Source organism: Fundulus heteroclitus, unplaced genomic scaffold (genome assembly GCF_011125445.2).
Source record: "Fundulus heteroclitus isolate FHET01 unplaced genomic scaffold, MU-UCD_Fhet_4.1 scaffold_57, whole genome shotgun sequence".
Classification (NCBI taxonomy): domain Eukaryota; kingdom Metazoa; phylum Chordata; class Actinopteri; order Cyprinodontiformes; family Fundulidae; genus Fundulus; species Fundulus heteroclitus.
Window position 1 is genome coordinate 730,247 of NW_023397000.1, and position 27,558 is coordinate 757,804.

At 41.2% G+C, this 27,558-nt stretch overlaps 1 protein-coding gene across 1 annotated transcript in view; it reads right to left on the bottom strand.

Moving 5' to 3' along the window:
• txlng (taxilin gamma) overlaps positions 1-26,915 on the bottom strand; it is a gene marked incomplete at its 3' end in the record, with an annotated part of 40,843 nt that extends 13,928 nt beyond the window's left edge. Inside the window, 6 exon segments of the mRNA XM_036133061.1 lie at positions 2,635-2,829; positions 5,615-5,785; positions 9,108-9,199; positions 10,249-10,399; positions 22,611-22,722; positions 26,789-26,915. Coding sequence (XP_035988954.1) covers positions 2,635-2,829; positions 5,615-5,785; positions 9,108-9,199; positions 10,249-10,399; positions 22,611-22,706 — 705 coding nt within the window.
• Between the last annotated feature and the right edge of the window lie 643 nt (positions 26,916-27,558).

A 27,558-nucleotide genomic window follows, 5' to 3' on the forward strand; every position in this document is an offset into this window, starting at 1 on the left:
TTTTACACTTTAGTAAATCATTGAACAATGTTGCCACTCCTCCAACTTTCCTTTACTGTCTGCTCTCACAAAGAAAATTGTAGTTTGGAGGGGTCGACTCCAACAGAATATGTGCTTCGTTAAGTTCATGTAACCATGTTTCTGGTAAAAACATATCAAGATTATTGTCAATAATTAAGTCATTAATAAAAAGGGATTTTCCTGACAGAGATTTAATGTTTAATAAACCCAGTTTATATGACTTAGTGGTTGATGATGTCTCTGTGACAGGTTGCATCTGACAGTTTATGACTTAAGTATTTGTTCCTGTTTATCCTTATGTTTTTTTCTTATTTCTGCCACGTATCATCACAGATATTCCATAATCTCCGGCAAAAGGCCCAAACTGATGCTGGAAACTGTCATGTCTGATAAACGTGCGGCCAGGGCCCGATCTGTATCACAGAAAAGTGATCTGGAGGTCCTGAGCACCAGAATGTTCTGTGATACGTAGAAAAGGAGGATCTGGGCCTCTGATGTTTTCACATTGTGTAAACATCAGGGCGTTATAATTAGCGATTTAGCCATTATTGACCAGAGTTTACCGTTTTATGGCACCAGGATGTTTTCATTCCAATTCTGAAAAGTGCTTGAAAATAAAAAAGCATGGTTTTTTACAGGCGTCATTTATTGCAAAATTGAATATTAAAATGACCAAATAGGCTTTTACACTTTCAGAAATAAAAAGATAAAATATGCAAGTAATTTGCGATTAATCTCAAGTTAATTAAAATTATGCGATTAACCGTGATAAAAATGTTTAATCATTTAACAGCACTAATATATATATATATATATATATATATATATATATATATATATATATATATATATATATATATATATATATATATATATATATACACACACACACACACACATACAGGCCAGCTGACAGCTTTGGTAGGGCCCGGGACAACACAGTCTTTTTTTCATCAGAGAACAGCAGCACTGCAGTCAAAATATGGCCTTTTTTTGACCTGCTGTATATTAGCCAGTCCCTAACAATTTTTTTTCCCCTTCCATTGCAGGAAGTAGAATATGTTAGATACTTTGGGAATTCTCTGCCCTCTGAATCTCTGAGAAAGGCTTTCTTTTTGCCATTAAACGCACAACATTCACAGATACTTTTGACATTTTAGCTTGATGTATCATGAAACTGTTGACCTTTCGGGTTTTGTGATTTTTATTATATTATTACAATTATATAATAATAATAATTTTATGTTTGTTTTTTTTTCTTCCTTATCCACCTCATATATTTTTCAATCCTTTTTTAATTATGTCTGTGTTGTGTGCACCTGCCTGTTGCCTTAATCCTATAAATGTCCCCGTCGTGAGATAAAGGATTAGCTAAATAACACTTTTTAATAGGATATATGTACTTCTTAAAAGGTTTTTAAAAGGTCTTAATTACATTTTCTCTGTGAGCTCCAGTAGCATATGATAGATAATATCTACTTTGAAAGTTAACATGAAGTGCTGCTGAAGATGGCCACTCTTATCTACCTGGATGTATTCTGAAGGACTGAAACGCCTCAGTCAGTGACGTCAGTCTGTGGGTCTGTAGGGGCAATGAGCGAAGTTTCTTCTCCTTTTCTGTTTCTCGACGTTTGCTTGCTCATGGGTTTTCACGTGGTTAGATAAATTTGTTGTGTTTCCACTGCATTTAACCGGCTTTTTACAAAACATACAACTTGATTTCATTTACGGTATTAAAATAAAGCCAAACGCCGCTTATTCCCCTCTTCTTGCTTTTCCGCTGTGTGGTCTCTCTCCCAGTCTGAAGAGGAGCCGCGAGGTTGTTTGTGTGTTGAGTGAAGAGAAGCTGAGTGGGCGGGCCAGAGTGAGCCTGCGTGCTGATTGGCTGGCGCCACTGAGCCATGTACGAGAGGGGAGGGGGAGCGGGAGAGAGCCGTGACACACAGACTGCTGCTGCAGTTAGCGCGTGCGCTGACTGACACTGACTATTTTAATGATCAGAGGGTCCGTTTTGGGCCCCCCCTCTATCGTGGGCCCGGGACAACTGACCCGTTTGTCCCCCCCTGTCGGCATATGCAGGGGGGGGCATGCATGCATACATACATACATACATACACACATACATACACATACACACATACACACACACATACACATACATACATACATAAGCAAGTCCAGGTACAAGTGACTAAAACCTAATTTTATTCAATCTATTATACTATGCTTCATACTAACAAGTTCCATAAACACCAAATGTTAACTGAAAGATTTAGCAGCGAGAATGTGGCCTTCAGGTGAATAAAATCTGTATATTAGACCAGTCACTGTTCATGCACATCCCCAAACAGCTATCCCATTAATTTACATTAAACTGCTAAGTGTTATCACAATTTATCAGGAGAGAAAAGGAACAAGTCTTTAACTGACTTTGTGACCGATAGGGTTTGAGCTAGCCAAGCAAAATGTTTATCTATTGCACACTGGAAAGTAAGCTAAACTACGGGGCAAAAAATAAAAAGGCACCACGGCAGAAACATGCCCAAAGTTGCCCCTTAAGCTTACAACATCACTATTACAGTGCCACTGGAGTAAGTTACTTTTTTCCCTTACCTCCTCTCTGAGCTCATACTGCTCAATGAGCTTTTTCAGCTTCTCAGCTAGCTCCATATTCTCCTGCCTCAGCTTGGTATTGTGTGAGCTGTGCTGTTCCATCTGCACTTCAATATCACCCAATGTCATCTGGAAGTGGAGCATGGCCTCCTTACGTTGTTCTTCATACTCTCGAGACCGCTGGGCATTCTCCTCCTGTCAGTTAGCAGACAGGGGAAATGTTAAGAGGGGTTCTCAATATATCAAGTGTCTTCTTACATTCATTTATACGACCACCATACAAACCTAGCTCGCTTACTGATGAGGTAACTTGGGATGGCTGTCCTGCTTAGGTCACAAAAACAGAAGAGCAAAGGACCAAAGCTCAGACTCTTTTCACTGCAGAACAAACAACCTGAGACCCCATCACTCCAAAACCAGCTTTATTTTAGTAATTTCAGATCTGCTGCTGATTTATCTAAAAACTATTAAAAAATTATTTTTAAATTTTTGTTCCACTTGCAACCTTTATTTGAAAGTGAACTGACAGGAAATAGGGTTGAGAGAGAGGGGAAGACATGTGTCAAAGGTACATGAGCCAAGGTCGAAACCAGGATGACCACATCAAGGACAGAGGCTAGGGATGTACTGATCCACACTTTTCACTTCCGATACGATCCAGATACGAGAATTTTAGTGTCTGCCAATACCGATACTGTCATGATTTGTCCATATGAACCCGGAAAGAGCATGCACACACAGAGCTTGTTGTGAGAGTTTATTGCAAGTTGTGGATTGTAGATGACAAAAACCAGAGACAGTTACCAGACTGAAGGTGAGTGTGCTGGAGCTGGCTGACTGGAACGGACCGGAGATGACTGACAGGATCTGTAGGACGGATTGCTGAAAACCCTGTGGTGCAGCATTAAGTGAGTTCCTTTGATGCCGGGGCAACAGTTAATCCAAAACTGAGCTTCACAGAGTTCCTTGGACTCAGATGCTGCAGTAAATCCCACAGGGCAGCAGAGAGGAATCTGGAGGCGCTGGGCTGCTGCGGAACCAGGACTGCAGACTAGAGGACAATGAAGACGAAGGAGCAAAAATCCAGCAGCGCAGCATAACAGGTACTCATCTTGGCAGACGAGAAGCAAGACGTGACGGACGAGAACTGGACTTAACAGGCTTGGTGTTAAGGTGGACTGCAGAGCCGGCCACGAGGAACAAACAGAGGTGAGTTTTATAGTGGTGTGAGCAGGTGGAGCCAGTCCATAGTTGATTGGAGCCCGACAGGTGTGTCCAATCAGGGCTGCACTGAGGAAGAAGGTGCCATGAAATGCTTATGGTGCAGTCAGCAAGGCTGCACCATGACAGATACCAGAACTCTTTTGGTTTTATGTTGCCATCGTTACATTGTTGATTCTTTAAAGATATCATACTATCAGCAAGTATGATCCAAAAATACAACTTGGGATAAGTGTAAGCTCCCAAAATAAGTCAGAAAAACAGTAAAGTGTGTTTACAGAAAAAAAAATCCCATCCTAAAAAACAAATATGCAACTGTACAGGTTTCAAATTGACTGTATTTATGAAATCCAGGAGATATCGATAAGGGGTAAATTTTCCTGCTGCTTAAGATTTTTAACTAAACTTTGCTTAAATCACTTCTGCTTTTACTCTTATCTAATTCTACTTTATTTTTTTACTCTAAATCGTAGCACTTTAAGATATGTGAATCAAATGTAAAGTGGATTATAAGACTATATGTATTATTAATATTTTTAAAGTAACCCCTTTCCAAATAAAACGTCAAAAGGTTGCTTCATGTGATCAGCAAAAATTTAATATACTGGTTCAGCAACAAATTTTAAGTACAAATGTAATTTATTTTTTTTAAAGTGCAATACAGGGTTACCGTTAATGTTAAGTGTACACATTCATGGTATTCCCAACAGGTGTCAGGTTTAACTTGGGTTTGGAATGACTCCACAGGTGATTCCTGTCACCTGCTACGTAAAGACTCCCATATTCTCAAATCTGTGGACATGTATTGGACATGTTTGCACAAACTACCTACATTTTTCTCGGCACATTTAACCGTTTTATGCATGACTGCGAGATGATACACCGAGCTGCTCCAAGTTGGGAGTAGCAAAGATGCACAGCATCATGATCCCTCTGCACCACAGACAGGAGTGCAGTGGCTGCCTGGTGAAGACACAACCCAGTACACTCTCAACAAGCTCAATAAACCTAAGAATATACATTCCCCAGCTATGTCACACTAGCAAAAAGTGTGGGAAAGGTATGAATTTGTCACTAGAAATGTAGGACATTGCTCGACTACAAAGTCTGCAGACTGCGAGCTGCACGGGTCAGAGTCTATTTAGAGCCCGGCTAAACATCTCTGGGCTCTTCAATGGGGGCTTTTTCGGATGTGTCAGTACAACGGCTTTGTAAGATTGTAAGTTGTACGTTGTGGTCTTGCTTTGCAGTGTTTCTAGTGTAACATATTTCTACACAGCGGACATGTTGTGACTAAAAGTCAGTTAGCTACAGTGCTAGGCTGAATGCGTCTCTGCTAAGCTGGCTGCCAACTGTGAAATGGATTTCCTGACGAATCTCATCATGAGAAGCGAAGCAACGCTGCTCCATTCAAAAAATCTTTTCCACATTTAACAGCCAACTAGCAGAGCAGCCAGTGGAGACTCCGTGCTGAAACGTTTTCTGCTGGACAGTCTCCAGACGTACGTATGGATCGGAAATTTCTACGGGTTGGATCGGACCATCCCTAACAGAGGCCTGTGTAGAGATGCTGCACGCACCGCACTTTGAATTTAATAGCAAGTGGTGATAGTGTGAAAAAAGTTTTGCCAGAGGCATCTCAGATTGGCTAGACCTGGCTTACAGCACACATGATATCAAATTAAATTTGCAGGAGAGGATTCATTCATGGGGCCCAATCTTTTCCTCATACTGGTAGCTTGTGAAACATTCAAGTTACCTTGAGTGTTTTGTTGTGTCTCTGAAGTTCTCTGCAGAGACTTTCCAACTTGCTGCGGGCCAGGATGGCTTTGCTGTGTTCTCCTTGTAGGTGGATCTTTTCTTTGACAATCTGAGACTGCTTCTTCTGCAGGGCTTTCAGCTGTTTCTGCATGCAGCGGCTCTCCTCCAGCTAAACAAATCACAAAGTCATTAACAAATAAATTAATAAATCAAATAATTGCATGATAAATAAAAACTAGAACATTTCTGAAGAAATTTAATAAGGCGCCTGCCTCGTGGTGCATACCGTACCGTCAAAAATACTAACAGGAAGTAACACTGCGAATTTTAGTTCCTACGGTCTTCAAAGCCCCCGCAGCGGCCGTCGAAAGGTGCCACGTTAAGTCAATGGAGCATGTCCCTGACCTCCTAGGAGCCTCTTGGTAGCAACTATGTCATGGAGACTCACTGACAGCTGCAGCCCTGTGTTACTCATCATTATCTTTATCATGTGGGGGACTGAATGGAATGTGTGATTTTAGTGTCTTTAAAGCATTTCTGCAGCATGTAGCAGAGGCAAAAACGGGTCAAAAATGAATGTTTGACACCTCATAAAATAGACATGCTTTATCCGACATGGCCCAGGTTTGTTGTGGAGCTTTCTCTCTAAAGGAAGTACAGACTCAGTCAAGCAGAAGTTTGAACAACCTTCCTAGAGCTACTTCCGGTTAGCAACATGCTAACCATTAGCCGCTAACATGGTTGTGTTCAGTCTCACCGGGTGATGGTACTCTGGTTCAAATCCTGTACTGGAAAGTGCCTCAAAAAGGGTGCCAATAATTAATGTCACCAAAGCTCACCAAAGGCCATGGGTCAGATCGGCCTCCTTTAGCAACTCAGCCTCACCAAATCTGGGTCCAGAACTCAACATTTGACCAAAATGGTGTGTAGTGCCATTTCCCACAGGTGGGTGGTGCTGTATAGGCCGGGAGGGTCGTGTCTGGGTATCCTGCCAGGTCCTGTTAGTGTCCAAGGCCCAATTGTAAAATTTGTCAAATCCAAAAAGGGACAGGAAAAATGACATGCCTGATAATCACTTGAAAATTTCAAAATGTTAAGAGAAAGTGACTGTGCGAATTTCAGATTCCTACATTCATCAGAGCCACTGCAGTGGGCTTCGAAAGTTGCCATGCAATGTCAATGAAGCCTGTTCCTGACCTGTAGTAACCTCTGGCCAGCAGAGTTCCGTTGTCATGGAAACTCACTCACGTGCACTGGCAGTCTACCGCATGCAGAGACTTTGGATCAGTCTGTCTAATTGGAATATAATGGAATACTTTGCCTCGAACAACACTCGATATTTCGTGAACCGTAAATGGTAGCGACGTAGTTTTTTCTGCGTTTATTTCGTAACGGACAGGGGAACAAGACAAACTATCGCTTTTTGCTGGAAATAACTTAATAAAGGCGCAAAAAATTATGATATAAAGGGGAGTTTAATGGAAATGCAAAAATCCTCTAAAAAGGGTCCTGAACAAATTGCCGTAGCTGCAAAAGTGTAAGAGATATCAAAATAATTATTTTATCGTATCAGCAGGCTTTTGAGGACTATGGTGCTTATTTTTATGTTTGTACACAAATCGGTGTAGGCACAGCGACAATGTAAAAAAGTGGATCATGTGGCAGTATACAGGTCCAAAGCGTTTTCAAGATTTTGCACATTCGCTACTCCCGAACAAATTGTTCCTGTGGCAAAACTGTAACAGTTATCGACAAAATTCCTCTTTTTTTTTTTTTGAGTGCCAGAAGGCTCGGGACATTCATGTGTGAAAGTCTCATGCCTTTACATCAAACGGTTTAGGAGTAGCGGCGATGCGAAAAAATGTGTTTGGGATTTTCAGGTGTCATTTTTCAAAACGGCTCCATAGGAAATGAATGAAGAGGGTTTTGACTTTGTGTCGCTCTGAGGTGATTTGCGAAAAATCTATAAATCCTACACCAATTAGGGTTAAATTTCCTGAATCCAGACAAAAATGCCTATGTGGTGATGTATAATTTGTCTGCGTAGAGTGAAAATTGAGCGAGTAGGCTGAAGTTGTTCTGAGTTTTGAAATCTATTAAAATTCTTAGAGCGTACACCCTGAGAGTCTGAGAATTTCATCATTGACTTTCAATATAAACAATGATTCCTCTGATCTTTGGACATGAGCTTTGAGAAGTAACTGTGAAAAGACCATAAAAGATATCCACATCCCGTTTTCCATTCATTCCTATGGGGTTTTTTTGGGGTGGTTTTTCACTAATTATGTTGCCATGGTAATTCGAAATCCCACCAAAAGTAATAGCACACTATTGCCGACTGAGCCGGACGTTTCGATACCTATATTGTGGGGGTGCACGCAATGGTTCGGGCAGCATTAACGCACCAATAATAAAGAATATTAATAAAGAATCCGTTTAGAGGTGGAGAGTAATAGGTACCTCCTCTTGCATTTGCTATGGCAGTCGCCAAATAATAAAGAGTCCGTTTAGAGGTGCATAGTAATAGGCACTGCCCATGCATTTGCATTGCAAATGCTATGGCAGTCGCCTAATAAGCTTCATCATTTTCATTTCCATGCTGGTTTGTTTTCCTTGTGTCTCCGTCTCTTTCTACTAAAGAGACTGGACGACAAAAGGTTTCACTCCGGTGCATTGGTCTCGACTCACCCTTCTCTATCTCATTTCCTTGGAATAGGAAAGAGTGAACTTTTGCATCAGGTACTTACCAGGTGCATGGTCTGGTTAAGTACCTCAGAGTGTAGCATGAGAGCCCCATGAGGAGTACCAAGCCAGAGAAACACTTGTTGAGATTTGGAAAAGCAGATGGAATGAAAGCCCAACATGACAGCTACAGTGAGTGAGCACTTTGAATTCAAACCAAATGACCACGGTTAACCATTTTATTTGTGCGGGTAAACATGTCGCACTTGTTGTAAAACAGAAGCAACTAAACACAGCAATACAACAAACATGCATCTGCACCTAAAACATAATCACCAAATACAGACAATAGTTGAATAAACTTTTGGCTCTCAAAGGCCAAAATAGTGCAACTTTCATGAACTTATATAACATGTATAATACTAGTCGGGAGAGAGAAGGCTGCGTTCAAGTGACATACAAACATCAAAATGGTATCGGTGCCCTATTTGTTGGTACTCGCCGATACCGATACCACCATTTTAGTGCTAGATCGGAGTCCCGTCCAATACTGGTATCGGTGCAACACTAGTCTGCACTCCCAGCTGCATACTGGAAAAGTGCACACGGCCCACGATCTCAGCAGATCAACTTGCATAATGTGCAAGGCCAAAGTGATATGTAATGGGAGATTAATGGCTCCATGTTTATTGTGGAGCTCAGGTGTTAAAGGGGCACACAAACTTGAAGCTTGCCAAATAAATCCTGCCAATAAAGATCTGACAAGCTTGGCTATTTCCCTACACAAAGAAACAGACAAATGTCCATACCAGATCTGCGTATTTCTTGCATAGTGCTGCCAGCTTCTCTTCAGGAGTGGCCAGAGAATTGAGCGCTTGCATCAAAAGTACAACCTCCTTTCCTACAAGGAAAATGAGAAGAGACCCAAAAAAGAACATCAAAATAGTGGTATAAATATGTTTTAATAAACAGGGATGAAGGCTAACTTTGTCCACCAACAACACAGGTACCACACACCAGAATTTCAAGGAGCTCCAGCACAAGATGTTCGCATTCGTTGTGAAAACCACCTTTAAAAAGGTATAGTGGACAATCTTCTTTCAGCTTCGAGTTTCAGGGGGATGATCCCCTTGGAACTTGAAGCCGAAAGAAGATCAGCTAGTTGTCTCTCATGCCAATCTTTGTGACGTGCTCATTGTGCGTCGGTTTCAGCCACTCATTGTACCTCCTCTGCTCGCATTGTATACTAAGAAAATGACAGAGTCACAAGACGCAAACTGTCTCAAAGGTTTATGAGAAGAAGAGGAAGGCCTCAGATGAAAGAAATAAGACCAGCGTAGATTTGGGAGATTCTTTCATGCTATGGCATGTGCTGAAAGGAGCCCCCCAAAGGAACAGAAAAGCAGGTCTTTCGCATCCGCTGTTATTCAAAAAGTGAAGTGGTAATTTTTTACATACATTTCCAGAAAAATTGTCCGCTATACCTTTAAAACACCACACACGGCAGAAACATCTCATAAGATTATCTTAAGGGCCATTCTGATAATCGGGGCATCGGAAGGGGAAGATCGGGGCAAAAATCCAACAAATTATCCTGCCTTGTGAACATGGCATTAAAGGTTCAGAGAATTATATTTAAACTTTTCCAATGAAATGCACACATGTTGCCCCAGCTTTAAAACAAATTAAATCTAAGGAAACATTATAGTGAGTTTCAACATCCTGAAGTTTGTTGACATTTTAGTATAGCAAATAGATCCATGTATCCCTGAAAGCAGCACACAGTTCGGAACAGAGACTAGTGTGGGTTGGGGTGACCATTTAAAAAGAGAAAACTCCATCATATCAATACTGAATATACAATATTGTTAATCAGAAATTAAAGAAAGGAAATCCATAACAGTAATCAGCACTCAGTGGCACCTTAAATAAAAACTGAAGCTCTCCTACCAAACGCCTTGTCGTCTCCAGTCTTTGATTCTCCTCCAGGATCAAGCTCTGCCTCCCCCAGGTCACTGGGACTGTCCTCTCTACCCGGGGTTTCCCCTCTCTCTTCCTCAGAGCCGCACAAACCTAAATGGAACCCAGAAACCTCCTCCTCCTAAAAAAACACACACACACACACACACAGACCAGCCCTAATGGAAAATTGAACTGTTTTGTGAACAGGAGGATTTTTTTATTGACATCCCCAGACAAGGTTAGCATAGGTTTATACATGTCAAAGCTCAAGTTGTTAGAGGGACACGATCACTTTGGGCTTTAACTGTGGTTTCCCTCCCCTTAATTTGCTGTACATGGGCCTGTTTACTCTCTAGGAAACAAAAGTCAGACTTATCCTTAAACACTGCAGCACTGCTAGTATTAGTAGCCCAGAGTTATAGGATTAGATGACAGCATCCCATGTAAAAGCTGAAAATCCTAATCAGTTATATTTATAGTCTGATAGGTCTAGGTTTTATATACTACACTTTTACCTCCTATTACCGAAACTGTAAACATTTTCTACTTTTCAATTATTTATCATGATAAATATATTTGTATATAAAGAAATAATAGTAATTGTTTTGGTGTTGTGCAATCAAGCTATGTGGGATAAATCAGACTGAGTTGAAAGCCACATGAAACATGAGACTTTTAAAAGCCCTTAACGGACTAGCTCTCACAGCTATTCAATTAAATTTTATTTATATAGTGGCAATTCATGATACATGTCATTTCAAGGCTCTTTACAAATTCAAATTCAATGAAATTATACAGATTTGTTAAAATGTTTCCTATCTAAGTAAAAAATCGCAGATTACAGCAAGTCTTGACAAGCAGCATTCACTCGAGAAAGAGCGTAGAGCGACAGGTTACATTGTCCATGGCTTTGCAGCAATCCCTCATACTGACCATGCATGAAGCGACAGTGGAGACAAAAACTTAAACAGGGAGGAAAACCTCCACCAGAACCAGGCTCAGTATGAACGGTCATCTGCCTATCCATAAATCCTCATGAATAAGGTGAAGTTGAAGTTGAAGGTTTAGATGATGCTAAAATCTTAGACAACTCTAAAATCTTAACTCAGAAAGCTCTACTGCGTCTAAACAGCTCAAACACCGATCAGGTTCTAAAGATTGCTCCAATGCTCCCTCACTAACTGAGGACGAGGTAATCATGTTTGGGAGGATGCCAATGATTTTATTTTTAATGGAATCAATTTTATTTATGACAAATTTTATAACGTCATTACTGCTGAGAGCTGAGGGAATGGAAGGATCAACGGAGCTATGACTCTGGGTAAGTTTGGCAACTGTACTATTTTTATTTACCTCTATTAATGAGGAAAAAGATGCCGCTCTAACTCTGCGAAGGGTCTTTTTATACAACAGTAAACCGTTTTTCCAGATTAGGTAGGATTCCTCTAGATGTTTAGAGTTCCATTTTCTCTCCAATTTCCTAACATTGTGCTTCAAAGAACGCAGCTCTGTATTAAGACAGGGAGCCAGCTTCCTGTGAATAATCACCTTCTTTTTCAAGGGGGCTACGCTGTCTAATGCAAAACGGAAGTGACACTGTCAACAAAGTCATCAATTTGTGAATGGGGAGAAACAACATTGTTGCTATCTGCGGAGCATTTCTGTGATGCTGAGGAAATTAAAACTAAAAAATTTTACAGCATTGCCTGATAAAGATCTACTATAATGAAACTTTCTTTTGGGGGTGGAGAACTAAGTTAGATTAAACTCAAAGGTTATTAAAAATGGTCAGATAGGACAGGGTTGTGAGGAAATACTGTTAATTCTTCGCAATCAATGCAATATGTCAGCACAAGGTCCAAAGTATGAAGGCAAGAGTGGGTCGTTTTAAAAGCTACATTAAGGTTATCACATTCAGTGTCAATATGAATGTTAAAAACCTTCACTATAATAACCTTGTCAGCTTTTAACACTAAATCAGATAAGAAGTCTGAGAACTGATCTAACATAGAGTAACGGCCAGGTGGACGATACAAAACAACAAACAGGTTTTATTGTTTTGCAGTTTGGATGAGGGAAACTAACGGGTTAATTGTTCAAAAGAATCGTAGTTATTAATTGTCCTGGGACTAATTAATAAATCATACTGAAAAGATGGTTGCTACTCCTCCTCCTCTTCCCGTAGTTCTAGGAATATCGAAATTTAAATAATTAGAGGGAGTTGACTCGTCCTCTTGCAGCCAGGTTTCTGTGAGACAAAATAAATCTGAATATCAGAAATCAATTCAATAACTAACAAAGTCTTTGGAGGGAGAGACCTTATATTTAATAAACCACATTTAATTGTTATACTTTTTAGGTTCAAGTTGGGTCGTATTGATTTTTATGACATTTTTATGATTTGCCCATTTTAGAGCCATTTTTAACCTGTTTAGTTTTGCCCGTGGAAAATACGCTGTCTCAATAGGGCAGGGGTTAAAGCAAAAATAATCAGTTTGACTGAAAACATTTTTCTAGTCAGCCCATGTATTCCCAGGGCCGTGGACGTCATGCCACATTAGTTACCTCACTTGCTTATTGTGCAAAGTCCACTTTAACCAAATCTGGCAGTTTTAAAATATCCATTGACAATTCCTACATCTCTCCCACCTTTCAGCTACAGAACCTTGGCGCCAATCCTGGACAGCCCTCTCCATCCTCTCCTTCACTTTCCACATCCATAACATCAGCAGCATGTCATACGGTCTGCAGAGAAGGTGATTGGCTGCAATCTTCCATCTCTCCAGGACGTGTACGCCTCCAAGACTCTGAGGCGTGCAGGGAAGATTGTGGCTGATCCCTTGCACCCAAGTCACAAAATATTTCAGACACTTTCCTCTGGCAGGAGGCTGCGGTCCATCAGGACCAAAACCTCACGCCACAAGAACAGTTTCTTCCCATCTGCTACCGGCCTTATCAACAAAGCCAAGAGCCGCCCGTGACACTGGACACTGCCTCTCTCCCCCGTCCAATACTTACAAGCTTCTGCGTTAAATTAACGCACAGTCTACTGTGTGTGTGTGTGTGTGTGTGTGTGTGTGTGTGTGTGTGTGTGTGTGTGTGTGTATATATATATATATATATATATATATATATATATATATATATATATATATATATATATATATATATATATATATATATATATATGTTTATACATACACACACACATTACAATAATCAGTTTATTAAACCTAGTTTATTAAACTGAACCTGAAACTGAAGTTTTAGCCTTGTGACTGAAGACCTGTCCAGAATGGACCCTGGGTCCCCGCCTCTCGCTCATTGACTGCTGGAGATGGTGACCAGCCCCCCCCCTTCACCCCCCCACCCCACCTCACACACACACACACACACGACCCTGTGTGACATCAAGCCGCGTTTCCCCATCAGATATGGCTTGACATAACATCTGTATAGAAAAGCTGGTATAGAAAATCCATGGATGGTTGGGATGTTACATTTTTGAAAAGTTTAATAAAAGTGCTCAAAGTTTATTAGAAAAAACATAACTTGCTTTAAAATCTGAAAATTCTTCAATTAGAAAAATGTTATTAAAGTTTTGTGTAAAGTAAAATATTGTTGAATGTAATCTTGGCTGCTGTACCTTGTCTGTCTAGCAGGTGTTTTTGAGTTGGAGTAAAATGAGTCTATAGATCGACAGGAGGCTTTTTCAGCTGTGTCTGGTGCAACTCGGTTCTACAGTGTCGCGCTCGACTCCATGTAAAAATAAAAAATAACTTCATAAAAGCTCTCTGAGAATCGCCTTTCTCTGGTCTCACACAGTTAGAACCCGTTCTCCAGTCCATGTTATAGCTGCAGTTTATTTAATTTTTTATCTTTTTGATGTAGTTTCCTTAATAATCTGTATGCATCAAAATCCTTGTCATTTTATTTAACGAGTGTTCTGGTGCGCAACTGCTCATGAGGTGGACGCTGCTGCATACTGACTGACAGCCGCTCTGCCTTCTTTGTCTCAGAAAGCGCAGGTGGACTTTTTTTACCCCCCCCCCGAATCGGACCCAGTCAAATGCGGGACATTGTTTCACATTCCGACCCTTCAAGAAAAAAAGTCATGCTACATTAGCCTGAGCTAGCACATTACTCGTTGTGTTATGGGGAGATCCCTGGTTGGTCGCCGCGTTTATCAGCTTAGTTACTGGTAGCGAGGGAATAAACGCTGACAGGTGACATGGCCATAGGTGAAAATAACTCATCAATTAACTGCAGGAGCAGTGACAGACACGCTTACAGAGGGAAGTTGTTGTCAGCTGTTCAATCCGCTGAACTTTCTGACCTGGTGGTTCACATAAATCCAAAGAAACCCTAGGCCCATTTACACTACACTTTTTTTAACCGAGCCGAGCCGAGACCAGTCTGAGCTTGGATCAGTTAACCAAGCCAAGACGACCGTTTACACACCACAGTATCCCGGTTCCTTGGTTGCTCCTCGCCTCCTAGTGACGATCAGCGGTACTGCTGCTCTCTGGGATTAAAGGTGGAAGCAGCAAAACAAAACGGCGGCGCTCGTAACATTTAGGATGTTATGCTTGATATTGTGATATTCCTGTGTTTGCGGAGAGTCAGGGGAAGAAAGCAACCATTGGTGAATTTATTTGAGAGAGTCGGCTTTTGGGAAGTGGATGAGACAAACGAACGTCTAATAAGGATTTACAGACACAGGAAACAACAGACACTGAGGTTCATCACACTGCGAAGCAGAATCATCTCTGGAAATCGTGTGGCACGGTAAGGAAGCTAGTATTATTATGAATGTCTGAAATTTGTCTGAATGGAGTGTGAATCGGGACGTGCAGCCAGACACGCCGGAAAAATCGCGGACAGTCAGCTGTCTGTAAGGAGATGACACGGTCTGCTCATGCACTCTTTATCAGAAAACCGGGGCAGAAAAAAAAAAAAAAAACAGTCCGAGACCTGTTCAGGAACTGGTCTGCAGTTAGCGCGGTCCGGTTATGTTTAGCCCGGTTCAGTTCAGTCTGCTGACCGTTTACACACAAGAGCTATCTCGGTTACCGAGATCGGATTGGTCTCGGCTCGGTTAAAAAAGTGTAGTGTAAACGGGCCCCCTTTGACCACCACTACTTTCATTTATGCCATCTGTGGTCAGTTTGAGATGTTCTTCCAAAAGATAAAAAGATTGAACACCGATAAACTTCAGACTGGCAGATGTCCGCTTTGCAAAGACCTGCCCTACTCTCTTTCTCTTTGGGTGAGAGCAGCTTCAGTTTAAAAGCTTGAATAAAAAGTCTAGACGGAACTTTTTGCGCTCATATTCCAATTGACGGAAATCCGTCGCAGCAACGGAAAACTTTAACCCATGCAATAGGATAATGGGTGGTTACCAGTACAGAAGCTGCAGAGAGGTGTGTTAAACTACGGCTCTGCTTTCTGGTCTGGACCCTGGGTTGTCAGCATTTAGGAGAGCTAATAAATCTGGCCAGATTTCTAGAAAGAAGAGCTGCACCATCCAAAGTGGGATGGATGCCGTCTCTCCGGATCAGACCAAATTTTCCCCAGGAAGACAACCAGCGGTTGAATGATGACATGCTGCTAAATATGTTTTCACTGGTAGGATCAGGCAGGGGACCAGAGAATAGAATCGATTCAATCCATGTTGGATTGATTTCATTTAAATTTAGCAAAATCGATGTGTAGGGAATGAGATCCGATTAGTTTTATAGTGACGTGGGTGACGTTGACAGTCAAGAGCAGGCGTAGGAGAATGCAAAATGGCCGACGCAATTAACGCACCATGATGTACACACAAGTGAAGGACGACATCCAAATGAAAATGCTGTTAGAGAGATTCAGCATAACTTGTGACACATGGACATCGCTGTTAACGCAGTCCTATATAACGGTGTCTTCCCACTACATCGATAATGAGTGCCACCTCGCGTCTCATGTGCTACAGACCACCAAAATTACCTGGAGCAACATCGCTGCAAGTAAAGCCGATATGTTGATGGGGGTCATACAGAAATGGGGTCTGACCAGCAAACACCCAGCAGTTGTTACAGACAATGCTGCAAATATGGTTCGTGCAGTGGAGATAATGCAGATGACGCATGCCGGCTTCGCAATCACGCTGAACTTAGCCTCATAAGCAGGTCTAAAAATCCCTGCTGTGTCACGTCTGCTTGCTCATGTGAGGCGTATAGCAACGTTCTTTCACCACCAGAACAATAGCAAGTTACATACTAAAAGAAAAACAGAAGCTGCTTCAACTACCAGCGCACAAGCTAACACCTGACGTTGTGATAAGATGGAACAGTGCACTGGACATACTGGAGCGGTTTTTAGAGCAACAACCAGCCATCTCTGCTACTCTCCTTTCTCAAGACGTGCGCAGGAATGAAAAAGATTTGTGCACCTTAACAGAGGAGGATGTAACAATTGCTGAGCATTTGGTCAGGGTGTTGAAACCAATGAAAGAAGCTACACTATCAATGTCAGAGGACAAGCAACCAACTCTGTCCGTCATCGCCCCACTTTACGCCCTGCTTCAGGATGCCTTCACCCCCAGCCTTGAAGACTGCGATGTAGTGAGAGACTTAAAGGCTGCTGTGAAGAATAACTTGGGGACAAGGTATCTTTTTTTGTCTTTTCTATGTGCATTTTCTTAGTTGTAGCAGTCCGTGACTCATATTGAGTCATGTATTTATCCTCACTCATACTGTTACAACACATTTTTTTTTCAAGATATGATGGACAGAACCTTGTATGCAGCGTCCGCGCTGGATCCTCGCTTTAAAGGAGAAGTCCGGTCAAAATCAGAATTCAAACTGCTGAAAGTACTTTAAATATAAAATTATTACATACTGTTCAATAGATAATAAGCTTTTTTAATTAAGAGTAATTTTCATTTGAAGGTCCTTTTATGGGGGCTGCCATCTTGGTGAAGAACAGTACTGCCTCCTTCCAGTTTGTGACGTCAGGTCGCGTTATCGGCTGTAGAGCAAGTCCCAATGCCCTATCTGTCCCCTTGAAAATAAATATCCGTTTTCATGCCGAAATATTTTTTTAACCCCTTAAACAAGGATAAACATGGCATTAAGCATTTAAATTAATACTAATTTTACATTTTAGAGACATAAAAAGTCAACAAATAAGCATTAAAGTACAGTTTATGGGTTGGGTTCTGCATTGTTATGAGTATAAAACTCATCTTTAGAACCAATCTCTGCTCAAAATGGTGATCTGCACCGCCTAATCTACTTTCAGCAGTTATCAGTTATTGCAACCGTAAACTGCAGAAAATACGGGCAGAGCGGCTCCTTCTGAGTTTACTCTGCTCCTGTCAGAATGAGCTGCAGCGCATTATGAGGCGGAGGGATATTTCAGCGTCATTTAGTGTAGACCCCAAACAATCGACTTCACTTTCAGAAACAAGCCCAAAAAAACCTGCAACCCGCAACTCATGAAATTTACAAGCGACTTTAGAAAAAAATAAGACCGAAGTCGTATAAAATAAGTGGGATTCGCCACAGTGAGCACTCTTCCTAAGTGTATCGTATCCCTCCGCCGCTACGGTCGGGTAAACAAATTTTTCCGGCAAATTCTACATTATGAAAAAGAAAAACCTCCCCAAAAGTCTCGCTCTCGTGTCATCTTGAAGACATTCTTCTTCTAAATATTGGCTACAGACGACGTGCTTTCTCTCTGGCCAGAAGTAAGATGGCAAATCCTCCCTCTTCACGGTGGTAATCTAGCCAAACAGCCCAAGGTGGATGATGAATCGGAGAAGTGAAAAAAATAATGTTTTTTTCTACTTTTACCCGATGTATTGGAACATCCAACTGCCATGCACGTGAGCATTGTTGCTTCAACAATAGCTCTCGCGCATTTCAATGGTGAAGTCCTCTGGAAATTTAAAAAAATTGTTGATGATCGCAGCTGTGTAGAACGGCTCCTATTGACTTTGCTTGGAAAGCGCGGAGAAATGCTATCGCCGCTCCGCTTATCCACGTCACAGGATGTGATGCCCATATTTGGGCAGTAATGGCCAAATATGGGGGGGGGGGGGGGAGACGACAAGCAAGGGGGGGGGGGGGGGGGGAGTATTCATGTGTTTTTTCCCTGCCATTCACTATATGGACGCACAAAAGCAACAACAAAAAAACGCGTGTTAACGTCAAATAAACTTGCAAGCATATCGAGTTAGTTTTTGTTTTTTTGGAATATTGGCGAGGCGGTAGCGTGAGTTTGGCGAAGCGGCCGCCTCGCCAAGATAGCGCTGCGGGAAACCCTGATTTAGAAATGTTTTTATTTTATAAGAAAGTTTTCACTGATGATTAAAATATTCTATTATAAAGAACATTACTTAATTTAAGAGTTAAATTATGTTCAGTCTTATTTTTTTTCTGTCCAATTCAACAGCAAGATAATGATGGCAATGATGCCGATAAAGGAGCTGAGGATACTTTGCCCAAGAAGGCCAAGATATCCAGCACCTTGGAGTCTCTCCTTGGGACAGTCTATTCACCAACAGTAAAGCATCACAGACTAAAAACTCCAGCAATGAGGGCTGAAGATGAAGTCCGAAGATATAAAGCACTGGGCTGAATGAGAATCCTTTGATCTAGTTGAAGTCAAATGAAAGGGAGTACAACAGGGAGCCACTGTTGGCTCGCCTTGCAAAGCATTATCTTTGTGTCCCAGGGACCAGCATTGCATTAGAGTATTTTCAACAGCTGGTGACATTGTCGCTGCAAAAAGGAGCTGCCTAAACACAGATCATGTCAATTAAATAATTTTCCTTCACAAGAATCTCACAATTAGTGAGAACAGAAAAAAAAAAAAGAATATTTTGACTTGGCAGTTCAATTTACTTTCTGTTTAGTTGCCAGTATTTTTTTGGCCCTTAAAAGAGAAAAAGCTTTTATGCAAATTGCAGTGATGGAATGTTGTAGTTAAAGTATATATAGTTTCACTGGCAAAATACTTTGCTTTTTACAAATTTGCACAGTCTTGAGACAGTTTTGTTTACAAGTTTAAACTGTCCGGTTTACAAGTCTGCACTTTGTTTGCACTTTGTGTTTAATGCGAAGGAAAATACATAAAATAATAAAATACATGTGTATTTTGTAACACAGTTGAGCCACTTTCATTATTGTAAGAGTAGATTGAATCAAACTTAATCGAAATTAATTGATTGAGAGCTGTATGAATTGCAATCGAATCGATTGAGGACTTTGGTCAAAATACCCAGCCCTAACAGAGAAAATTACGGAGTCCGACATTGTTTTAGCAAACTTGCACACCGAAGCAACACTAACATTAGTGACTTCCGATTGGTGAACCGGGTGTCATTATCGCCTGTGTGACTAACAATCTTACTGTATTTATGCTTATCCTTAGCCAGCAGTTTCATGTAGGATTTAATGTCACCCGTTAAGGCCCCTAGCAGGCATTTCAAATGTCCCTGGTGTCTCTAGTACCACGTTTCTGACTATGGAGCTGCCAATTACCAGAGTCGGCTTCTCAGCGGGTGTGTCACTCAGAAGGGAAAATCTGTGAGAATCGCAGACGGGTCGGTGGTGACCTTGTGACTGGAATCTAGAGATATCCTTCATGCGCACTGTCATCCGGACAGCCTGGTTACCCAGCTGCTCGGGTACTGGTGGGGGACTACTACGTGAAGCTAATCTCTGTGTCTCCGGGCCTCCAATTCTGACACCCTTGCTTCCAAAGCTACGAACATTATATGTACTGTTATCACTAAAGGAGGCAGAGGAATAACTAAACATCAGACAAAGAGAGCAGAAGAGATGGGAAGGCTCAGAAAGAGACGGAGAAGCTGATGGAAGGATAGGGAAGGAAGCCATTGTAAGGATGAAGCTAAGCTAGGCTAAAGCTAGGCTAACAACCTCTTACCACGGCGAGAAAAGCAAACTGCGTGAAACATGAGGAGTTCCCAAATGTGAATTGCAGCAACAGAGAATGTGTTTTAGATGTGCTTATGTGTTTCTCTCTGTGAAACAGAGAGATGTCACAGCAAAAGAGATTAAAGATAAAAACGATAGTCTGGAACACCAAACCACTATCCACACTGCAACAACAGAAAACAGGAAGTGACGCAATTACCTTACCTCAATCGCATCAGGGGGGCTCACTGTATAAAGACTAAATGCCTAGGTTTATCACCCTCTTTTGCCTGCTGCTAAGTTGGAGCAGCATTGAGGAGAACACTCGTCTTCCTCTGCGGAGCAGAGGATCCGACTAGAATTCGGAGAACCACAGGCTGGGTCGAAGCTAAGTCTACAGCCCATCTTCTGCGTAACCAAACACACAAGTAAACAATCCATCTATGCAGAAACCAGCCTTGTGATTTTTCTCAGCTGTTGCAGGAAAGCTGAGTGGAGATGGTGTGGAGCACTCTCCTGTGGCAAGACCAAGCTGAGAAGAAAGCTGATCTGAAGTAATTTTTAATTAGCACCGAATTGCCACTAGCATAGTGCTATTAGCTTCCCAGGTAACATTAGTGCTACTACTGGGTCAATGCAACTATGGTTTGTTTTAAACATAATGCTTGTTTTTGTTTCACTCCGCGATAGTACTATGAGCATTATTACGTTATGTTTTGTATAACTTCAGGATTAACCCACGAAGCGAGATCGCTACGCCGCCCGCTCGCTTCCCAGAAGAATAATTGCATTAATAAAATCGGGTGTCCTAGAGGTACGGATTTTACTAAGTAACTAATTCTTTAAAGGTATGCAACCGGGATTGATTTTCTAGCGAGGCTCCCCCCAGAGGGCGAAAGTAAAAGTGCACTGTCGTAAAGATGCTCAGCTGTTCTGGTTTCTCCGTCAAGCCAGGCGCGGTTGTTTTGAGCTTAGCAGACAGGCGAACGCAACGAAAAGTGGAAAAACCGGCAGTACAAACAATGACTAACACAGTGAAGGTATGAACATCAAGCTTCCCGCAGCGCTATCTTGGCGAGGCGGCGGCCGCCTCGCCAGTTTTATTATTATTATTATTATTATTATTATTATTATTATTATTATTATTTTATGTTGGCGAGACGCTACCGACACCGCCTCGCCAAGCCGCCGCCGCAGCCTCGCCGCCGCAGCCTCGCCGCCGCAGTAGCGTCGAGCCAATATATTAAAAAAAATAATAATAAAAATAAAATAAAAAAAAAAAAAATAATAATAATAATAATAAAACTCGATATGCTTGCAAGTTTATTTGACGTTAACACGCGGTTCTTTGTTGTTGCTTTCGCGCGTGCATATAGTGAATAGCAGGGCAAAAACACATGGAGTTCTCGCCGTAAAGCGAGACTTCTGAGCCTGTGAGGGCTCTTGCAATTGCAAGTACAGTATTTCCCCCACAGACCACCAGGGCGGCCGAGAAAACCTTTGTTCGACCTGAAATGACTCATTTAATCATCCAAAACGGTATGGAACACATTAATTAACTGAAAAATGTTGCATAGTATGCCTTTAAAATGTTATTTTATCAAATAATGTTTTGTCTAACTCGGGATTTGTATCGTGAATAGGTTAAAACACATACCAAATGTTCTAAATATTTTGAAAAAGGACTTCCTTTACTTACAAGTGGTTTATATTTGCAACCATATATGTCTGGCATCCCTGCATATTAAAATGTACTACCTTGGATCTATTGCATGTTTGTATTCTGGGGCCTGGTGCAGTCGATACGTCACGAGTACTAATATTCTGGCAATTTGAGCCACAGTGCGTTATATGAGTCACCAAGGATGTCAAGATGGCAGCACCCATGACAAGCACATAAAAAAAAAAAAATACAGCTTTACTCGACACAGGCATGGGTTGGTACAAAATAACTAGTTATATAATTATATAATGAATGAACAAAAATTTCCAGGGTTTTGTTTGACTTTAAATGTGATTCTTGTTTCCCTTTCTTATCAGTTTTCTGTACTTTTGAGCTCCTATTATGGGTAAGTACAGTTTATTGAAATGTTTTATTGATTATTTATGAAGTATGAAAACATTTTCCTTGCGGTTCAGATATCCGTTTTACTTGACCAACATGTCTCTCTTCCAGTCTAACTCATGTCTTTCCTGTCAAATTAAATAGGTAGACCCTTGGTCTGTCTTGATTGGAACTACACAGACATGCAAAGAACCGCACGCGGTCTGCCCAGCCCCAATCACGGCAACCATAATATAATTGCTTAGACTTTAAACAATTTATTTTATTGGATCCGGTGTGTTTTGGCATTAAACCTGGCACCAACAGTGAAGACAGGGTAAAGTACAAAATCTCAACATGATCATATTCGCATTGTTTACCTGGCATGGACTAGCCAGATCAGTCAGGGTCAGAGAATCACTGCCGCTGATTCTTCTCTTTGGCAACTCAATCTCACACACTCCCGAACTCTCCATTGGTTGGGATCAAACGCTAGAAAAAACATAGAATACAAGAATGGTTAGATTTACACATTAACAACATAACTTTAGGTTAAGGTTTTATTATGTTTTTTAACAAACTGTCCAAATTTTTTTTTTGACAGACAGTGCTAACCCTTCATTTGTGTATTAAGCATTTGGTACCACGTCATTGTCGAGTGTGTTTTTATGGTTATAACAAAGGTTATATCCACAAGGGTTTCATACATTGATGGGACATTAATGTTTACGTTATCCGGCCCACTCATTATGACTAAAATAAAAGCCGAAGCTTTTATTTGTTAGCGCCGAAAATTCGCTAGCCAAAATGCTATTTAGCTTCTGGTTACATCCGGTTCCGGACTTTCAAAAAGAAGCTTGTTTTAAAGCATAAGGCTTATTTGTTTCGCTCCGCCATCGTTTGATAGTGCTTTGAGCCTTATTCCCGCAGTAATATTGATACTATCTATTTTTCATTTTCTGACCCGCTTAATCCCTCATGGGGTCGTGGGGGTTGCTGGTGCCTATCTCCAACGTTCACTGGGCGAGAGGCAGGGTTCACCCTGGACAGGTCGCCAGTCTGTCACAGGACAACACAGAGACAGACTGGACAAACAACCATTCACGCACACACTCACACCTAAGGACAATTTAGAGAGACCAATTAACCTAACAGTCATGTTTTTGGACTGTGGAAGGAAGACCCCATGAGGGATTAAGCGGGTATTGAATACTAATGTTGATTTAAAGGCGTTTTGTTTAACTTTAGGAGTAACCCAGTTTAGCATCAAATCGCTGCAGCGACCCCTAGTGCCCGGAGGTAGAATGGCATTGATAAAATCAAGTGCTCCTAAAGGAAATTATTTTACTGAGATCATTCTTTAAAAATTTTATTTTCTCAAATTGTGTTTTGTGTAACTCAGGATTTGCATTGTAAATGGATTGAAAACCTGCCAAATGTTGTTCTAAATTTGTTAAGCTAATTTAACTCCATTCTATGCTTTTTGAATCAGACCCGCAGTGAACAGGATTCACTGAATTATTCTGATTATGACCAACCACTTTTGTTCTGTCTTTTGGTTAGTTTTTGCATGTAAATAATTCCTTAGCTTAGCTTCTTTTATCGTCATTTTGCTTAGTAGTTTAGTTAAGTTTCACTAGCCTAGTCAGGGTCTCCCGCCTCGCCAACATTCCAAAAAAAAAAAACTAACTTGATATGCTTGCATGTTTATTTGACGTTAACACGCGGTTTTTTGTTGTTGCTTTCGCGCGCGTGTGTGCATATAGTGAATGGCAGGGCAAAAACACATGGAGTTCTCCCCGTAAAGCAAGACCGACTCTCGCGGTCTTGCACGAGACTTCTGAGCCTGTGGGTGCGGACCGAGGGCTCTTGCAATGACATACCGCGCACGTGACGTCACCGACTCAAGAGCAACGCCCCTTTTGCCGCTTAGGTAGGACATACAGGTAGAGAACGCCCGTAGCAACCAGCTATTACACGCACAACAGAAACAGCGATATGACCGACTTTGCAGCCGTTAAAGTTTCCCGAGACGATGTCCCAGGCGCACGGATTACTGGTCGCACTGTCGAAGAACACACCAACCTTCAGCTCAAACGATGGCTTGAGTGTCGAGGGCTTAAAAAAACGGAAAACGGGCCGAGTTGATCGAACGGTAAGCTTTGTTTTTTTTTTTCCTGCGCGGCGATCATGGCGTCCGTCCAGGGATCGGTATATGTTTAATGTTTGTCTTATTTGAAATGTTTTTGAGTAAGCTATCCTGGTAGCAGGGTATCATGTTAGCGCCTGCTACCATGATAGCCTATATGCTGTCATGGTAGCAGGCGCTTCATTATTAACATGTCGCCCACCAAAATACTCTTACCTGTTCACTACTTGATGTCGCTGGAATTGGGTCAGGATGTTCTTCGGTTGTGCCCTTTCCTCCAACAAAATGCTTGCAACATATGTAGGCCGACCGCACCGGTGTACCCAGCGCACACATTTCTCTTTGGCAGTCTTGAAGAAAACATCCTTCATATGCGGCCGATCAGCGTACCTCGAATCGCTGTTGCACGTTCCATAGCAACAATGTTTAAAAACCAAGGTCTTAGATTTGGAAAAAGCAGTCGTTTTAAGGAGTAAAACCAAGGGTAACGCACGTCTCTTTTACAGCGAAACAGCGGCGTTTGCCCTACTGCGTACCACGTGATGTGACGTCATCGTGACGTTACGTTTCTAAAAATAGCTCGCTCGCGGTACGCCATTGCAAGTGCGGTATTTCCACCACAGACCACCAGGGCGGCCGAGAAAACCTTTGTTTGACCTGAAATGACTCATTTAATCATCCAAAATGGTATGGAACACATTAATTAACTGAAAAATGTTGCATAGTATGCCTTTAAGATGGTTGCTAACCACTGAAAAAAAAAGCAATAACAATGGCAATAGTTTATAAACTAATGTAAACAGAGAAAAAACATTACAAAAAACGCATTGGTTAAAGCAGTGGAGACTATGTTTGCTGCTCAATGATAAAGAGGTGAGCTGTGTCTTATTTCTCAGCAGTTTCCTCACTTTGCTTTCCGATTGGCTACGTGTCACATTTAACAGGCTGCATTCTTGTTCATCCTCGGAAAACACCACATGCTAGGATATCAGGCCAAGAAATTTCAAATGTTAAATATACCTGATTCGAGGTTTGAGCATCCTTCTAAGTGAATCAGCTCACTCTTAATATATCACACACCACAGGCATATCTCTTATAAGATAATAATCTTATATAAGATCTTATAAGATAATAATCTCATATAAGATTATTTTAAGAGCTATCCCGATGATACCCAGGGCCTGTCAGAAGGGGAAGATCGGGGCAAAAGTCTGGCTAATTATCCTGTCATTTGAACCCATCAAAAGCTTACAGCTCCTAGCGCGGCAAGTACTACGTAAATATTTACAACAACCGCATAATAAAAAATGTTGCAATTTGTGAGCCAAAAATATTAAATCATGTACAAATTCTAACCCTAATTCAGGCAGAAGAAACTTTTCTATACAAGGTTTTCAACATAAAACATATGAAACCAAGCAGTATATACAGCAAGTTAGGACAGTGCAAAGTAAGTTACTACCAATAACAAGGTCTACTGTTTACTGTATGATTACTTGACCTGCAAATGGCTTGATTTGGTCAGCAGATAGAAAATACCACTAAAACTACAAAGCTTGTGAACAAACAAGAAGTCTCACCTTAATATAACCTGTAGATGTGTGTCTCTCTAACGCATTTTCGGTTTGTTTTATATTCAGTGAGGTTACTCACAGTGGATAGAGTAGCCAGAAATTTTACTCAAGAGTAGTGATCCTTCATATTTACTCAAGTAAAAGAAGTACAGTGCATTAAAACTACTCTTAGAAGTAAATTTTGTCCAAAAAGTTACTTATGTGAATGTAACAAGTTACTAACCACCTCTGCATACTAATATAGTCAACCAATTTCTAAAAGTTGAAATACAGCTGGGATTGCACTGCTACTGTCCAAACTCAATTTGGAACGACCCATCTACGTTTGATACTGTCAAACGTAAGCGACTCTCAGAGGCAAACGCGATTATCCGGACAAACAAGTTTCCTGGAAACCTCAGAGCAGACGTGAGCGGAACGCGTGTCTTCCTACTCCGTTCCGGATCGTTTTAGCTACATAGCTTAATACTGCCCTAGGTGAACAGACTCACGCTGGAACGCCAAGTGTCAGTGATTCCATTAAACTCATCAAATGTTATCCTGAACCGTAAAGAGTTCAGCTGACCGAGACGAACCACAAAACCGTAAAAAAAAAAAAAAGTATAATGCAAGGCGGTGTTACGTCGCTACTGTTAGCGAGCTAACAGTTAGCTTAAAGCTAACTGACTCTAGCCTTGCTGGTGAACTTTACTTATTTTGAACATGTGAAAACGTACCCTGCACTTCAACCATATACGCAGAACTTCGCTCACTATATGTAGGTTGCGTCAAATTTACACGTCTTAATAAAAAAAACACTTATAATAAATAGCCCTAAGATCACAAAGCACTCACCTAAATATTCTCACGACCGCTCGAAGGTGGACACCATCAATAGCTAGCACAAAGCTAATGGATACAACATCCGGGTAGCGCCGGTGTTACACCATATTCTGCGACCATTGAACTTTGTGACTGTGTTTTATTCAATGAGGCGCTGTTGTCTTTTCATAGTTTGACTCGGTCTAAAGTATAATATGTTGCGCCAAAGGTTACAGCAGCAATGAAAACATAAAAATGTCAGTTAATATCCGGTGCCAGGTTTTTGTCAAAAATGTCCCTGACCTCCTAAACCCTTACTTGTCATTAGGTCACAGGTTAAATATTACTTATAATTTAATTGACGAAGTAAAGCCACCAGAAACATCAATCCATCCATTTTCTAACACGCTTATCCCTTCTGGGGTTGCGAGGGGTGTTGGTGTCTATCTCCAGCTGTCAATGGGCGAGAAGTGAGGTACACCCTGGACAGGTCGTCAGTCTGTGGCAGGGCGCCACCAGGTAACAGTTTGGTTAAAATATTTATTCCTTTACATTACATTACAGTGCTGTCACAACACTTTTCTCCAACCTTTATTGAGATTAAGTATAACAGAACATAGCACACTTCAAGTTGAAACATAAAACAAAAAGGCCCAACAAAACTACAATAATAAAAGTAAAAATAAACCCAACAGGGATAACATCATAATACAGCTTGAGTATACCATAACTTAAAAATGCCAGGGGTTTATAACAACAGTAAAATAAAATACATCACTTTTATAGTAATATTTTTTTTGAGC